The 17,763-nt window shown below is 41.3% G+C and overlaps 1 protein-coding gene across 6 annotated transcripts in view; it reads left to right on the top strand.

Annotated features, from left to right (window-relative positions):
• The window catches only part of LOC114653668 (lamina-associated polypeptide 2-like), a 119,371-nt gene extending 102,164 nt beyond the window's left edge, over window positions 1–17,207 (top strand). For all 6 annotated transcript variants that reach the window (XM_028804156.2, XM_051920082.1, XM_051920084.1 and 3 more), the window contains one exon: window positions 15,720–17,207. In XM_028804156.2, the coding sequence (XP_028659989.2) occupies window positions 15,720–16,047 (328 nt within the window). In that variant the 3' untranslated portion in view covers window positions 16,048–17,207. The remainder of the gene's footprint in view (window positions 1–15,719) is intronic.
• The last annotated feature ends 556 nt before the right edge of the window (window positions 17,208–17,763 follow it).

Raw genomic sequence — 17,763 nt, forward strand, 5'->3', positions numbered from 1 at the left:
ACCACTGCGTCACCATGCTCTTCCTTTATAGTACCTAAAATACACAACTTCCATTCATATCACAATTATTAAAAGAGTATTTTTCCTTCAAACTTGATCAGGGTTTAAAAGGAAAAATATTTTGTATATTTATAAGCCTTAAACGAAAGTGGAGACATTCATTTGCGTTAAACCAATTACACAAATCGATAATTATCTTTTTCAGTTTTTTAGTTAGAGCTCTCCAGTACTGGTCTTAAATCCCCTTAGTTTCCATAGTGCTCCATGATCATGGCAGACTCCAAAAGCATACCTGGAATCCGTATAAATTGTTACGATCTTCCCTTCGGACAGCTGACATGCTTGAGTGAGTGCTACGAGTTCAGCTGTTTGTGCACTTAGCTTGATGAAATTCGATTTGCTTCCAGCAGGCGGTCCCCTTGGACCACTGCGTAACTAGTTGAGATGTGAAGTTTTGGCTTGTACTAGGATAGAATGTACAGCGTGAGGCACTTTAACTGTTAGGGGGCTCATGAGAACTACATCCGTGCTTGCTAATACAGCTTCTGTTGTTGCAGCCACAGCACGAAGACACGGAGGAAGTGCTGCGGCCACTGGATCCAGTTTTTTTTTTTTTAGAAAAAATAAGTCACCGGTCTTTGTTTATCTCCATGTTGTTGCGTCAGTACTGCATTCATAAATCCCTGCTTTTCGTCCACGAACAAAGTGAATGGACGAGAAATGATCAGGCAAACCTAGCGCGGGCGCAGATAAAAGAGTAGCTTTGAGGTTACAGAGAGCCTTCTCAGCCAGTTGTTGCAACGGCTGTGCTCTTTCAGTAAAATTTAGAACCCACTGTCTGTAGTAGCCCAGAATACCTAAAACAGACATAACCTGTTGTTTTGTTTAGCTGCAGCTTAACCTTAGAAACTTTATGGCCATTTTCCCCCAGAAACAGCAACAATTTCTGAGTATCTATTGTACAATTTTCTTCCGTAGCGCTACATATCATTTCCATCTACATACTGTATCAATGTACTACTTCCGGCCAGACGCCTTCTAAATTTTGGGCAAGAGCTTAACCAGAAACACAAAGGGCTTCTCTGTATCCCTGAGGCATGACGGTCCATGTCCATCGGCGGTACCGCGTTTGACGAGATCGGGATGTACGGCGGAGATGCCAGCCTCTGCTTCGGGAGACAAAGGATATTGGGCACGGTGCGGGCGGAAGGAGGATTTCGGGTGGATCACCAGAGGCTCACAATGGGCTATCCTTTGAAACACTACTTTAGTTATTAAATGGTCAGGAGTATCAAAAATACCTGGAGTAACTTGTAACCAGTCTGTTCTTTCAAGGCATTTTTCCACCCATGGTCCTATTGTGTGTGAATTAGCTAAGGAAAATATGAGGCACTATGCTGCCAAGATAATATATATGCTGTGAGCATGTAAGATGAACAGAAACAGCTACCTTTGTGGATGAAATAAAAACACAGTAGATGTGAAGGGTTTCGGGGCAAGTACCAGAAGTAGTACAGTGTAAAATGTCAGGGGCCTGTAAATTGGGAAAAAGACAAAGGGAAAAAGAGTGTAGGGCTTTGAGGAGAATGGTGTGTAGGGAAATATCTAAAGTCCATGCTGCAAAAGAGGGTTTGGGGTAAGGGGTAATTTGACACAACAACTTGGGGGTTGAACAAGGTATGTCCGCCAGGACGTAACTGGACTTGAAGAGGTTTTGATACTTGAAGAAGGTGAGGTTGTCCAGAAGCAGTAAGCACAGTAACAGTTTCGTTCGAGGTAGGGACCTTTGCCAGCGAGCGAGTGGCACCAGTGTCGATTAAGAAAACAGTCTCAGTGCCATCAACGAACAATGTCAGTAAAGGATCAGTCTCTGAATTATGGGTGAGCAAAGGTAGTTGAAAAGAGTGGCTGGAGGTCCCAGCGTTTTCCTATGGCCAGTATTGTTAGTCAGGGGTGTCAGAGGAAACAGGTGGAATAAGGGGAGGTGGGGGCTGTTGCTGTCTGTGAGGGCACTCCCGACGAAAATGTCCAGTTTCACCACAGGCGTAGCAAGAGAAGGAATTAGCATTGGAATTTAAGGGAGAGGGAATAAAAGGATTCTTAGTGTGGTCAACAGGAGGAGCTCTAAAACCACCTCGTCCTCTTCCTCGTCCTCGTCCCCTAAAGCCATATCCTCGACCTTGGTCAGGAGCATTCCTGGTATAATAGTTCATCTGTGCTGCCAATAATTTGGCATGAGAGTCCGATTCCTTCTGCTTAGTTTGTTTTTCGGCATGTTCAGCATGTCGTTTGACTTCATCAAACGTGGCACTTTCCCACTCAATACAGGAAGTGCGGACCTTGTTTTGTATATCAAAGCGCAAACCGGAAACAAAAGGTGGAACTGCAGCTCGGGTGCGGTCATCAGCATTTCCCAAGCCCGAGTGATTAGCCATAAGGTCTTGAATCCTATGTGCCCATTCATCAACCGTTTCGTGTCTCTTTTGTTTTGCAGCAGAAATAAGGGACCAGTCCATTCCTTTTTTATATTTTTCTGCAATATTTTGTCTCAACGCCTCCCATTGTGGGTTAAATTCGCCTTCTCCACCTATCCCCTGTCCTCGAGTTAAAGCTGGGTTCCATACCCATGGAACGTCATTGCGGACACCCCTGCTAACAGTGGCCCATGTGGTCCCAAGCTTTCGACGAAGTTCCTGGGTCCATTCAGCAGCATTAGGCTTATACATGCTATCTAACTGATCAAGTTGTTCAACAAATTTTAGTCCTCCTACTTCCTTGGGATCTGGAAGTGCATTCACGACATCTTTTAGTTCTTGGATGTCCCAATTCCGATTTATCATAACTGTTGTGGGATTTTGGGGTCCAGCTGGATGGGCAGGGTTATAATGGGGATTGGGAACTTCTATTAAAGGGCAAGTAAGTGAATGTGAAGGATCAGAAGAGAAAAAAGTTGGAGCTGGTTTGTGACTTCGAGCGCATTTGGAGACGGGGGTTTGTCTAGTACAGGGTGGGTCATCACGATGGGTTGAGGGGTCATAGTGATCTGTGCCTGGGGAATCATCAGGGGAAACTTCTGCTAGTTGTAGTGCAGGGGGGGGGGCAGTCGGAATGGGGAATAGAGGAGGGGATAATAGAGGTGCCTGAGGTTGGTTCTGAGGAGGGGAAAAAAATAATAGGATAAATCTAAACCTGTCTTCTTTTCTATAAATTTTCTAGGAGACCCAATTTTACGGGGCGTCTGTTGATCCTCCGAAAATAATCCTTCCAGCATTAATGATTTTGATCCCCCTGTGCGGCGATTAACAGGCTTACTGTTATAAGTTCCCATTATGTTCCCTTGCCCTCCCGGGTTCTGTATTTAATTTTCCAACTATATACTGATTCGCCTAATCCCTTGTACGTATGAATCAGCGAGGCATTAAGTGTGCCACTCACTAAACCTAACTGTTCCCTTCTTAGTTTCAAGGGGAGACACCTAACTATCGGTACTGATCCAGTTCCCAGGAGAACACGGTTTTGTTGCTTATTCCGTATGTAGATTTATTTATTTTTCCATAGCGCTACATATCTTCCATAGCTACATATCTTCCATAGCGCTACGTATCATTCCGTTCCTAACAGCAATCCTGCAATCTGTGCTCTTTTCGGTTTATATTTCCATACCACCCCGTTACTCGTCCCGTTAGCCTGTCCGCTCACATCCCCGGATTCCAGCTCAGGTGACTTCGTGTCCGATTCGGTTCAGCAGAATACTACATCAATACGTCCAGCCGAGTCTAGGATATGGGTGAGGCCAGTATCCTTTCGTCAGACCTTTCGTATGCGTCAAACTGCTTGGGTCAAGTCTCCATCACCTTAAGCAACCCGTTGAGATATGAGTATGACTAGACGGTCCACAGGAAACTCGCCCTCCCGTTATTTAGAAAATAAAAAAATGTTCGGAAATCCCCCGGTGCTTACCCCAGCCTGGAAGTGTGTAAGCTCTGTCTGGAAATCCGTTCAGTCACCGTGGATGTAGCAAAGAGGAGACCAGGGACTCCTCACGCAAGAACTGTTTCAGGACAGGGCAGTCCTAACTTTTGCCGGAGCTGCATGCTCTGCTGCCGGAGTACTCAAATTGACGGCAGTCCGCTGGTAAGACGGATCACTGAAATGGTCTCGCTGGAGGAGTCGACCGGCCGTCTCTTGCCCCACGTCCGGGCGCCAAAAACTGTGGACACTTTTTGTGACTGAAGACAGAGAAGAAAATTAAAATTAGTCAAAACCTTTTATTAATACATACCAGGCAAGGGTAAAATGTCAGAGAAACACAGTCCTAGGACACCGCACTTCATCTGCCTCGAGCGCAGATGTCCTTGTTCTTTTATACCTTTCTAATCTCCTGATCGTTGACCACGTAAGCAAAAAATAGCATCCTGACTCATTGTACTTTTCCAATTTTTGTAAAGTCATTACCCTAAAGGTATATTTTCTTGTCACACACATCATCAAAAGAAACTTCCAGAAAGTATACATGCTTTTTGTCACGCACGCCAAACACAAACAAGTTTCATCACTCTGTCCTATTTTCTATACACACATACATTTTGTTCAATTACATCTTTTTATGTTTTCACACTCCTCCCTTTTTGAACAAAAATGATGTGGGCCTATATAATTCTATCTTGAAATGGTTGATGAAGGGGAAGGGGGAGAGAAAATGGAAGAAGCTACACGAGACATGCGCTCCTCATGTAGCATATATGCCCTTTCCATAGAGGCGGTAAAGTACTTAGATATTATATAGCGAAACAAAGGAATAATACAACAACCAACCAGGAGGAGGAGGCAAAATGTTACAACCAAAGAAATGAAAAAATTCATGAGAGGCATGTCCTTTTATGATAGAAAACCGATTTTTCAAACCGTATTTTTGGGCCTCAAAAGGTTGATAACCCCAGTCCTCAGTTCCAGTGTTAGCAAAAACCCATTGCCAGTTGTCGCAGTCACTTCCCCTCATACACACGTATTTGTCAGATCCGGTCCACTGGGCTTGTCGACCAGTCCCACAGTTGATAATAGAGCAGAAATCAAACTGCACTGATGTGGTAATTCCCAACGGGAAAGTCAAGGTGACCAGGGCAGTAGACAAGGGAAAAGAAAAACATCTTAGCACAGCAATCAAGGGTGCCATGTCTTGCAATGTGAGGCGTGAATCCAGGCAGGCAGTCCTTCAACTTTCACGGCGTGTGGTGTGGATAGAAGAATTTTGGAATGATCCTCTCCACCTAGGCTGATGCCAGTGTTTCCTCCGAGTATCTCGAACCAGGATCCAGGTGCCCAAAGGAATTGGTAAATCCTTGGAAAGGGGGCTGGTCCTCCAGGCTTGATTAACCTGCTGGTGGATTTCCTTCAACGAGGTTCGCAAACCTGCAAGACTAGAGAGAAGATCATTGTCCACAGTATGCAAATTCACATTACAACCATGCCAACGGGCATGGGACGTCCGGTCAGAATCTCAAACGGCGATAGTCCCAGTTGTCGGTGTGTCCGTCCCCTTAGTCCCATTAAAGCTAAGGGTAGTGCATCCGGCCATGATAAATTAGTTTGTTCACAAATTTTTGCGAGTTTAGCTTTTAAAGTGCCATTGCATCGTTCTACGATGCCTCCGCTTTGGGGATGGTATTCACAATAGCCAGGTGGTTAATTCATTTATAATGGAGTTCACAAAATGAGTGCCATTATCTGTTTGTAACTTTTGAGGGATACCCCATCTTGGAATAATCTCTTTAATTAGTGCTTTAGCTACTGTTTTGGCATCGCTGTGTTTTGAAGGGAAAGCCTCTATTCATCGGGAGAACACATCGACAATCACAAGACAATATCGGAACCCTTTAGACGGGGTTAGTTCAATGAAATCCATTTGGAGGTGTTCAAACGGACCCATTGGATTAGGGGTAACGGCGGGACTTACCTGAGTACCTTTTCCCACATTAAACTTTTGACATATTGCACAGCATCTGCAAAATTGCTCTGCATATGTAAAGAAACCTACAGCTTCCAATGTTTTTCAACATCTCGAACCATGGCATCTCTACCTGCGTGATTCGAGGCCATGGGCGATTTTTGCCATTCCTGGGAAAGAGGCTTTTGGGAGAAAAGGTTTGTTAGTGTGTTTATGAGTCCAGACTCCATCAGAGAGGGACCCTTCTTTGGACCATTTTCTCCTTTCGATATCCGTGGCTGCACTCTGTAAAGAAATAATTTGATTATCAGGGTCCTGGTCATTTCTCTGTTGGAATAAAGAAATTGGTGTGTTATTATATGCAGCCTCTTTAGCAAAGTGGTCAGCTAATTCATTTTCTTTGCTAACAGGATCCTGTGTGAGCTATCATTTAACAATCGCTAGCTTCGATGGTTTGGTTATGGCTTCTAAAAGGGATTCGATCAATTTCTGATGTTGGATGGGTTTGCCAGTACTGGTCTTAAGTTGTGCTTAAAGGTTATCTATGCAACATACTTAAACGCGTCTTTTCCTTCATGCTTATTATTACAACTTAAAACATACGTGCTTGAACCTATCAAGTGTGCTGACCACTGCGTCACCATGCTCTTCCTTTATAGTACCTAAAATACACAATTTCCATTCATATCACAATTAGACACATTCCGCTTATTGCCTAAAAACTTGTCTCCCTTCTCATGTAATATTATTAAAAGAGTATTTTTCCTTCAAACTTGATCAGGGTTTAAAAGGAAAAACACTTTTGTATATTTACAAGCCTTAAACAAAAGTGGAGACATTCATTTGCGTTAAACCAATTACACAAATCGATAATTATCTTTTTCAGTTTTTAGTTAGAGCTCTCCAGTACTGGTCTTAAATCCCCTTAGTTTCCATAGTGCTCCATGATCATGGCAGACTCCAAAAGCATACCTGGAATCTGTATAAATTGTTACGATCTTCCCTTCGGACAGCTGACATGCTTGAGTGAGTGCTACGAGTTCAGCTGTTTTGTGCACTTAGCTTGATGAAATTCGATTTGCTTCCAGCAGGCGGTCCCCTTGGACCACTGCGTAACTGGTTGAGGGTGCTCCATTTTTCAATTGTAACATTTGACAAAGTACAGAGTACATTCTGATACTCATAGGGATCCCTTTAATACACTCTATAACACACAAAATCACCCAAACCATTTTCAACACACTTCACCCCAGCATTATTCTATATTCACACCACATTTGGAAACAATGCAGCAAAGGAAACAGAAACAAATGGACTATTAACTCAATGCACACGTCACAAGAAAAAAGAAAAGGACAGAAGAAATTTCATGAGAACTACATCCGTGCTTGCTAATACAGTTTCTGTTGTTGCAGCCACAGCACGAAGACACGGAGGAAGTGCTGCGGCCACTGGATCCAGTTTTTTAGAAAAAATAAGTCACCGGTCTTTGTTTATCTCCATGTTGTTGCGTCAGTACTGCATTCATAAATTGCATTCATAAATCCCTGCTTCTCGTCCATTCACAAAAAGCACGTATGTTTTCCTTGAGAAGTCAGAATGTTCTTTGTGACCGCGTAATGGGAATGCTTTCTTGTTGTTGGGAATGCTTGATGAATTCCTAATTTAATGAAAGTGATACCAGCTTGCGGCCTGAGAAGTTGTAATAATAAGCATGAAGGAAAAGACGCATTTAAGTATGTTGCATAGATAACCTTTAAGCACAACCTCGCGTGAGAGATTTCTGTGAATAAAGTACAATTGAAAGAAAACTTTATTCTATGAATGAAATGCAATTGTAAAAGAGATGTTGAAAAACATTGGGAAGCTGTAGGTTTCTTTACATATGCAGAGCAATTTTGCAGATGCTGTGCAATATGTCAAAAGTTTAATGTGGGAAAAGGTACTCAGGTAAGTCCCGCCGTTACCCCTAATCCAATGGGTCCGTTTGAACACCTCCAAATGGATTTCATTGAACTAACCCCGTCTAAAGGGTACCGATATTGTCTTGTGATTGTCGATGTGTTCTCCCGATGAATAGAGGCTTTCCCTTCAAAACACAACGATGCCAAAACAGTAGCTAAAAGCACTAATTAAAGAGATTATTCCAAGATGGGGTATCCCTCAAAAGTTACAAACAGATAATGGCACTCATTTTGTGAACTCCATTATAAATGAATTTACCACCTGGCTATTGTGAAATACCATCCCCAAAGCGGAGGCATCGTAGAACGATGCAATGGCACTTTAAAAGCTAAACTCGCAAAAAATTTGTGAACAAACTAATTTATCATGGCCGGATGCACTACCCTTAGCTTTAATGGGACTAAGGGGACGGACACACCGACAACTGGGACTATCGCCGTTTGAGATTCTGACCGGACGTCCCATGCCCGTTGGCATGGTTGTAATGTGAATTTGCATACTGTGGACAATGATCTTCTCTCTAGTCTTGCAGGTTTGCGAACCTCGTTGAAGGAAATCCACCAGCAGGTTAATCGAACATAAAAAGATGTAATTGAACAAAATGTATGTGTGTACAGAAAATAGGACAGAATGATGAAACTTGTTTGTGTTTTGCGTACGTGACAAAAAGCATGTATACTTTCTGGAAGTTTTCTTTTGATGATGTGTGTGACAAGAAAATATACCTTTAGGGTAATGACTTTACAAAATTGGAAAAGTACAATGAGTCAGGACGCTATTTTTTGCTTACGTGGTCAACGATCAGGAGATTAGAAAGGTATAAAAGAACAAGGACATCTGCGCTCGAGGCAGATGAAGCGCGGTGTCCTAGGACTGTGTTTCTCTGTCATTTTACCCTTGCCTGGTATGTATTAATAAAAGGTTTTGACTAATTTTAATTTTTTTCTCTGTCTTCAGTCACAAAAAGTGTCCACAGTTTTTGGCGCCCAACGTGGGGCACTTTAACTGTTAGGGGGCTCATGAGAACTACATCCGTGCTTGCTAAAACAGCTTCTGTTGTTGCAGCCACAGCACGAAGACACGGAGGAAGTGCTGCGGCCACTGGATCCAGTTTTTTTTTTTTTTTTTTTTAGAAAAAATAAGTCACCGGGCTTTGTTTATCTCCATGTTGTTTCCATGTTGTTGCGTCAGTACTGCATTCATAAATCCCTGCTTTTCGTCCACGAACAAAGTGAATGGACGAGAATAATCAGGCAAACCTAGCGCGGGCGCAGATAAAAGAGTAGTTTTGAGGTTACAGAGAGCCTTCTCAGCCAATTGTTGCAACGGCTGTGCTCTTTCAGTAAAATTTAGAACCCACTGTCTGCAGTAGCCCAGAATACCTAAAACAGACATAACCTGTTGTTTTGTTTAGCTGCAGCTTAACCTTAGAAACTTTATGGCCATTTTTCCTCCAGAAACAACAACAATTTCCGAGTATGATTTTTCCTCCAGAAACAGCAACAATTTCCGAGTATGAATTGTACAATTTTCTTCCGTCGCGCTTTCCATCTACATACTGTATCAATGTACTACTTCCGGCCAGACGCCTTCTAAATTTTGGGCAAGAGCTTAACCAGAAACACAAAGGGCTTCTCTGTATCCCTGAGGCATGACGGTCCATGTCCATCGGCGGTACCGCGTTTAACGAGATCGGGATGTACGGCGGAGATGCCAGCCTCTGTTTCGGGAGACAAAGGATATTGGGCACGGTGCGGGCGGAAGGAGGATTTCGGGTGGATCACCAGAGGCTCACAATGGGCTATCCTTAAACGGTCAGGAGTATCAAAAATACCTGGAGTAACTTGTAACCAGTCTGTTCTTTCAAGGCATTTTTCCACCCATGGTCCTATTTCCCCCCATTTAACAGTGCGTGATTTAGCTAAGGAAATATGAGGCACTATGCTGCCAAGATAATATATGTGCTGTGAGCATGTAAGATGAACAGAAGCAGCTGCCTTTGTGGAAGAAATAAAAACACAGTAGATGTGAAGGGTTTCGGGGCAAGTACCAGAAGTAAGGAAAGATTCTAGCCAGGTGGTGTCTACTTCTATAGGGAAGTATTGGGCAGTACAGTGTAAAATGTCAGGGGCCTGTAAATTGGGAAAAAGACAAGGGGAAAAAGAGTATAGGGCTTTGAGGAGAATGGTGTGTGGGGAAATATCTCAACAGACGCCCCGTAAAAATGGGTCTCCTAGAAAATTTATAGAAAAGAAGACAGGTTTAGATTTATCCTATTATTTTTTTCCCCTCCTCAGAACCAACCTCAGGCACCTCTATTATCCCCTCCTCTATCCCCCATTCCGACTGCCCCCCCCCTGCACTACAACTAGCAGAAGTTTCCCCTGATGATTCCCCAGGCACAGATCACTATGACCCCTCAACCCATCGTGATGACCCACCCTGTACTAGACAAACCCCCGTCTCCAAATGCACTCGAAGTCAAACCTCCAACATGCCGAATCGGACTCTCATGCCAAATTATTCCCCGCGCAGATGAAGCGCGGTGTCCTAGGACTGTGTTTCTCTGACATTTTACCCTTGCCTGGTATGTATTAATAAAAGGTTTTGACTAATTTTAATTTTCTTCTCTGTCTTCAGTCACAAAAAGTGTCCACAGTTTTTGGCGCCCCACGATTTTGCCTTTGTTTACATTTCGTAACTCAAGCACATGCAGGGATTAGATGCAGAGTCAACAAGTCTAACATTCCTCCAAGCAAAGAGTGCCTACCTTTACTGTAATGGTGAGTTTTGTTACCATTTACAGCTGATTATCATCCTCTACACCTGAATGTTGACTTTTGTCAACATCTGCCCTCAACCCCTCCTGATGACAAAAGTCGACATCCACCCTAAAAGAGTTAAAAATCAATAGTAAAAATTCAAACATTATTATAGGTGTACTGTTAACTTGGAAATTCTACAATAATTCAGGATATTATTTGAATTTCATTAAAAGCGGTTTTGGTAACAAAAGGCTTTTATAATCTGGTTTGTTTGAGAACATCTCTGTTAGGAATCTAGCATTTGCCAATGTAAGATTTATAGTTGCATCACTGGATGGTTTTAAAAAAAATAGATTTGACAGTAAATTTTAACAGATGAGTCAAAATTGATTCAAATTTCAAATGTCACAAACTCCTGGTACTTTATTTTCAGGCTTTGTTTTTCCAAAGTTCAGATCTTCCTGTGTGAAATGAGACTTGCCTGTTTTACATAATCCATTATTCAAGAACAAATACAGCCTGTGTTTTTAGAGTATCTTTCATGGGTATCAGACTTTATTATTGCTTAGCCTGTGTACATGTGGTCACTGATTACAACTGCAAGATGTTATGCGAATGAATATGAATAATGTTGCATCCATGCCACAATGTTTTCCGAAATGTACTATACAGGTCATAAAATGAATAATTCCAAATATCATATATACCTATGTCTTTTTTTTTTTTTTTTGGTCAGTGCGGCTTTGACATCATGGACCATAAGGTGCATACTAAATCAGCGTAAGCAGGAACACTCAATAAAACTGAAAAAAAAAAATCAAGTGACAGTGAGATACGAATAAGGTGTCCAGATCAGAGAATATCCAGTTCCATTGTCTCAAAACGCCACTCACATCTACAGTTATTCCCAGTTTCAAATAAAAACTAACCATGTCCGATCCCTGGGGGAGCGGTAGTATGTATCGTGATCATGACTCAGAGAATAAAAGTGGGGGGGGGGGGGACTTTTACAAGTACACTACACCCCCAAAATTCGCGGGGGTTACGTTCCTAGAGCACCCACGAATTGTGAAAAATCGCGACTTTTGGATGTGATTAAAAAATGCCTTTTAAATGTCTATTTTTATAGTTTAAACCCTAAATACAGTATGCCCCCAAAGCACTTTAATTTCGTTGCAAACTCAGCTTAATACATTAATACATTACCTAAAAAATTACCTTAATACATTACCTAAAAACAGAATGTAAAGCTAAACCCGTATACTGTACAGTACTGTACTGCTACAGTATGTCTGCCACGGTGCTAGAATGTAAAATACTGATGTTACTGCTATACGTACTGTAATTCATGCAAGCGCGTTTTCTTTGGTATGTGCTGTCGTTTTCTTTGTTATAAGTAGAGTAAATACATAATAATTTCATTTAATTAAAATACAGTAAAATGTACGGGTACTCGCCAATGATGAATGATATTGATGGTGATGATGAAGTAGCTGTGCAGTATGATGCAGAGGATTTAAAACTCCTCGGGTGGCACCTCTTCTTCAGGCGCTTCAGGAGGAGTCGTATCTTTGGGCGGGTCTTCTTCTGGTGGGTTTCGTGCTGGCTTTTCTTTATAGGTTTCAGGAACATTGTGATGGAAAGTTGCTACATTGTCTCCTGTAGCGAACTGCTGGTACAATTTCCGTGCTTACTCACGGATGATGTTACCGTCCACTGAGATGTTGTTCTTCCTGCAGTCGGTGATCCACAATGCCAAGGCAGATTCCATCCTGACGATATTTTTATTCCTTGCGGTCGTTACCTTTTTGGCACTATCACAGAAACTTAGATACGGTACTCCAGATGGCTGCTTTGTTCTTCTTTATGTAGCGTACGGTGCTTTCATTAATGCCATAGTGGCGCGCTACTGCAGCATAACTTTTTAGTTCCTGGAGAAAATCCAGTAGTTTAACCTTCTCCTGGAGTGTTTTAAACTTCTTCTAGCACTTAGGCTCCGTGCCAGAAGCCTTACAAGGTGCAGGGCGTTTCGGCAACATCTTGTGCGTTTAAGAATAACAAAATGAATACAATAACAAAATGGAAAACACGAGGACACTCGCCTAGAGACGCGTCACAGGGCAGCAGTCAATCAGCAGCAAGGACAAATGAATAACGTTCTTGGATTGGCTACTTTCACCATCCCAAACCGCGTTTCCCTCAGCGGTGGTAAGCCCACTCACCTGGAGACGCGTCACAGGGCAGCAGTCAATCGGTAGCAAGGAGAAATGAATGACACTCTCGGATTGGCTACTTTCACCATCCCAAACCGTGTTTCCCTCAGCGGTGGTTAACCCACTCACCTGGAGACACGTCACAGGGCAGCAGTCAATCAGCAGTAAGGAGAAATGAATAACGCTCTCGGATTGGCTACTTTCATCATCCCAAACCACGTTTCCCTCAGAGGTTGCTTCCTGTTCTCTCTACAGCACAGTATTTCCATGAAAAAAGCCATGAAAAAAGCCATAAAAAATTGCGAAGGATATTTGTGCTTTAAGCTAACAATTAATAGTTAGGTTCTAAGGAAAAATCTGCGAACGACTGAGTCCGCAAACCCTGAACCGCAACTTCATGTGGGTCTACTGTACTATAAATGTACACCGGCTGTTACAGACGCAAACCAAATGTGTGTGTTTATTGTATAATATTAACAATAAGAGCAGCTCACTACTCAAAACGGTAAATATATGAGGCAGTCGGGATCGAACCGGGGGACTCTTGATTACACGTCAGCAATTCTTACCGCTGCAACACAGAAACTGTTGTATCATCCTTGAACCTTTTGTGGAAGTGTTTATTTGATCTTTGGAGTTCAGGCTTCACACGTTATATAGTTTATGTCTACATTTTGTCATTTATTACTGAAATATGAAAAACATTTCTGTTGTAACGATGTGTTTACACAGATTATCGTAGAAGCGGAACACACATGAAATGCATGTATTCCAAATAACAATCTATTATTTCCACTCTAAAACTCCAGCACTTCACTCCCAGATAATCAAGGCTGGAACTGGGAGAACTTTGTGCTTGTTTTGTGGCGGTGGAGGGATGGAATAGTAGGCTGCTTGCTGCTTGTCTTGATCGGCACATTTACAAGACAAAAGACACTGATGGAAAGGTGCGAAGGGATTTAATGTGGGCCGGATTTAGGAGTTTTTTTTGTAGGCTTTGGTCATTCTAGTGTTAAGCTACACTTGTCCTAATCACCAAAGAAAGTATCCGCTTGTCGCGCTGCTACTATTGGAAAAATCTTTATTGGCTGCTAACCCATGGGAATATGGCAGTCACCTGCACCAGATGCTCTTATCACAATACCTTGAATATATTATGATAAAGATTCCTGTGTGTGTTATATTGGTTCGTCTGCACTACAGTTACTGTTAACTGTATTGTTTTATATGAGTGTTCTGTACCTGCTTTACAGCACCACATATGGACCGCTGCCTCAAGCAAAGAGATTTAATATCTGTACACAAGCAGACAAAATGGCTGTCTGCAGACATGAGCAACACCTGTGCCAATATCCAAAGCAGGTGCCTGTTCACTGCACTACTTTGTACTGAATTTGTCTCTTCTTAGCTGTTAACCCCTGTAGGAACATGACAATCACCCACACCAGATGCTCTTAACAATGTACCTTGACCCAATCAAATAGTATAAAATGAATATTATAAAGCAACATTAATAAAAACAAAATAAAACTGATGGTAGCCAAGGTAAGAAATATATTTGAAAAGGGACTTTAAAGGTTAAGAAATGTATTTAAAAAAGAGCTTTATTGACAATACTTATGCAAAATACAAAGGTGATGGAAGGTGAATCTTTTAAAGTCTGGGTGCAGAGTTGCTTCAGAATGGTATTCAGTCCGCACACATCCTTGTTAATTTCTTTGGAATCTTCTTCTCTGCCCTCCTTGCTTTTTTCTCTCTTCCTCTGCTCTGCCTGCCTTCCTCCTTCTCTGCTCAGCGTGGACCCAAACTTAAAGGCCTAACTTCTCGTCAAATTAACAATGATTACAAGAATAATCAATTGGTGTTTGCCTTTCTCAGGCTCTTCGTCCATTCTGATCCTAATTATCCCAGGTCTAATAAATCAGCAATCTGTTTTAAGATTCCACAAGTAATCTAAAAGATGCAGGGTTCAAATCAGTGAAGATACAGAATTTAAAATCAATCTATAGCAGTTGTATCAAAAATGATATACAGAGTGTGTTTAACATAGGATTAAAGAATCAAAGTTTAAAAAGTCCAATAGACTGTGTTCAAATAATCAAAAGGTTTTCTAATTGCTGACTGTTAACTCAGGTTAAAAAAAAAAAAAAAAATTGTTTCCCATTGTATCACCGTTTTAAGAGGGGTTTCAGACAAGTGGCCGCTGGCAAGGGGGGGAAAGGGGTTGGCGAGCGAAGCAAGCAGGGGGCAAAGCCCCCTAGTTAATTAATATTATAGCAATAACACACTGTAATTTTCCTTTACAGATATGACTTCCAACATTTTTGATGTATTAACATGTTCTGTAGCATTGGGAACCATTTTCATGTGTACTTTTTTACTTTTGCTTTTATTACAGTACTATTGTACCTTCCAAAATAATATGTCTGTTTGAAGTCATTCATCAGTGTGGTACTGCTAGTACCGTTAAGTTTTTAGCATTTTAGTATCAACTTGGTAACAAAAAATTGGTTCTTGTGACATCCTTAAACGTTAAGTTTTTCTTCATGTAAAAAACCAAAGGCATATAGAATTAATTACAATATAGTGTGGTGGAGGGTAAGACTTTAGGGACCTTCAAATTTCTATTTCAATGTTATTGTAGAAGATCTAGATGAATAGGATAGATGAGACTGTTGGTCTGAATGGCCTTTTCTGTTCAAAACACTTTAAATGTTTTAAATTCAAGCTTTTCTTTTTTTGGCTAATGATCTTACTGTTAACTGCTAGTGATGTGCTTTTTTTTCTTTTCTTTTTTTTTTCCCTTCTAACTGTCTTTCTGTCGTATCACAGTGCCACATGCCGCCGACCTATACGTGGAGCTGCCAGTCGTCCCATCACAATCAGTGATTTCCATCTTGAAGACTCACGGCTGCGTCACTCAGAGATGAGATACCGCTCAGAGGTACGGACAGAGATGTGTCCGCCAAAATTGAGCTCTCCTGTCCCAGTGGCCTCAGCTACTCCAGTGCGGTCCCATCGCTTTATTCCTGTCTGGCTCCAGCTGCTCCTTCTTGCTATTGTGGCTGGATTCCTTCTATTTGTGTACCAGGCTATGGAGACTAATCCCTCAAATCCTTTTATGAATGAGCCACCTCGTGCTGAGGAGAAGAGCAAGTGAAACACAGCCAGAATGCCTCCCTACCGGACATCTCTGGCTCTCCTCCTACCAGTAGCTTCCAGTAAAGGTGGAAAAGGATATATATATATATATTCTCCTGGACATTCATTTGTTTCCCTTCCCCTTTGACTAAGCCCTTTAGTTTACTACCTGTGGAGCAGTTTTCCCAGTAGGTGGAATCAAGGCAACTTGCAGAGTAGTGATTAATTCACATAGCTCTTGCTTAGGAAAATCAGAGGAACCTTTGCCCACAGTCTGCAATAAACCTTCACCTCTCAACCTAAAACTGTGGTCCACTTTAGTATGGTAGTGACAAAGAACTGTCCTTGACTTGCTAGATACAAAATAGTTTGAAAAACTATATGAAGAACTGTAGACACAGGAGAACTGCTAAAATGCCCTAGCATAGAGAAATGAATTGTGGAACACAAGAAGAAATTAAGACCCATCAGGCACAGTCTAAAAGTTTTCACTTTTTTTTATATATATAAGCTTTCCCTAATGATGGTTCTGGCCTGAGTTTGTAAGTGGTTGTTATGAGAAACTTGATGGATATGACCCTAATTAAGTGTCCTCTAATAACGAGGGAACTTTTGTTGGACATACATATTAAGAAACTCGATTCTCTTACTTGGAACTGGGACTGCTGCACCATGCTAAAGTGTAGCCACTTTTCCACCAATCTTTGGCACTTGTGGAAACATGACTTTTTATAAACTAGGTTATTTTTCTATTACTTACTAAGAGATCCTTTTAGACAAAACAGACTTATTCTGCTTGCGAGGCATTGGGGGCACCAAGCCCTAGTTAAATAATGTGAATGTGCAGGTACCTGTGCCCTGTACTAGATTTTTAAGCTACAAGAATATTTAAGAATGAAGACACTTACATTGTATTTATGCTTTTCCTCACATGGGTGGGGGGCTGGGGCTGTACTGGTGGAGGGGGCAGATATGTTTTGTAGTTTGTCTCCAGTAGTTTTTTTTTTTTTTTTTTTTTTGTTTTTTTTTGTTTTTTTTTAAACTATATATACCATGTGGTAGAGATTTAAAATTAAAGAATACATTGTGCTCTGATATGTTTTGCTCTGCTGTAATAGATACGCTAACATATTAAAGGTGTTTTCTTTTTTTATGTTTTTTCTTTGCTTCCATCTTTTATTTCAAGTTTGTTTTATCCCAGACATTGTTCTGAGTGACAAAACAAACCATGAGCAGTGGGTATTGAGGTTGTTCTTTGTTGGTAAAGAATTAGTATTATCATAAAGACCAAGTAATTATGCAGTTACCCTTATTTTGTTTAGCAAAAGTCAAAACTAGCCCCATTAATCTACCGTAGCAAGAGTACTGCTAGTTAATTTATATAACAACATTCAATGACTACTTTAAACTGCAGGTTACATTACATTATTACTGTAAACCGATAATCATGTAGTTGTAAAAACAATATGGATGGACTTGAAAATCCAAACTAGATCAATGTGTGGCCATGGATTAAATGTGTTTTAACATTAAGGAACTGGGTAATAGTTGGCAGAAGGGCACATATGAAAACATTGGAAAATGCAAGTACGATACAGAGTTCTAGAGTAGAGCTAAAGCTATAGTCTTCAAGTATGCAGTTGCTGGCATTTTTGCAAATAATTTTTTTTCTCCATTTTATAAAATGTTTTACAGAATGAGTAACTGAAAGGGGATTACACAATGGGCAAATTGA

This window comes from Erpetoichthys calabaricus, chromosome 1, assembly GCF_900747795.2.
Source record: "Erpetoichthys calabaricus chromosome 1, fErpCal1.3, whole genome shotgun sequence".
Taxonomy (NCBI): domain Eukaryota; kingdom Metazoa; phylum Chordata; class Cladistia; order Polypteriformes; family Polypteridae; genus Erpetoichthys; species Erpetoichthys calabaricus.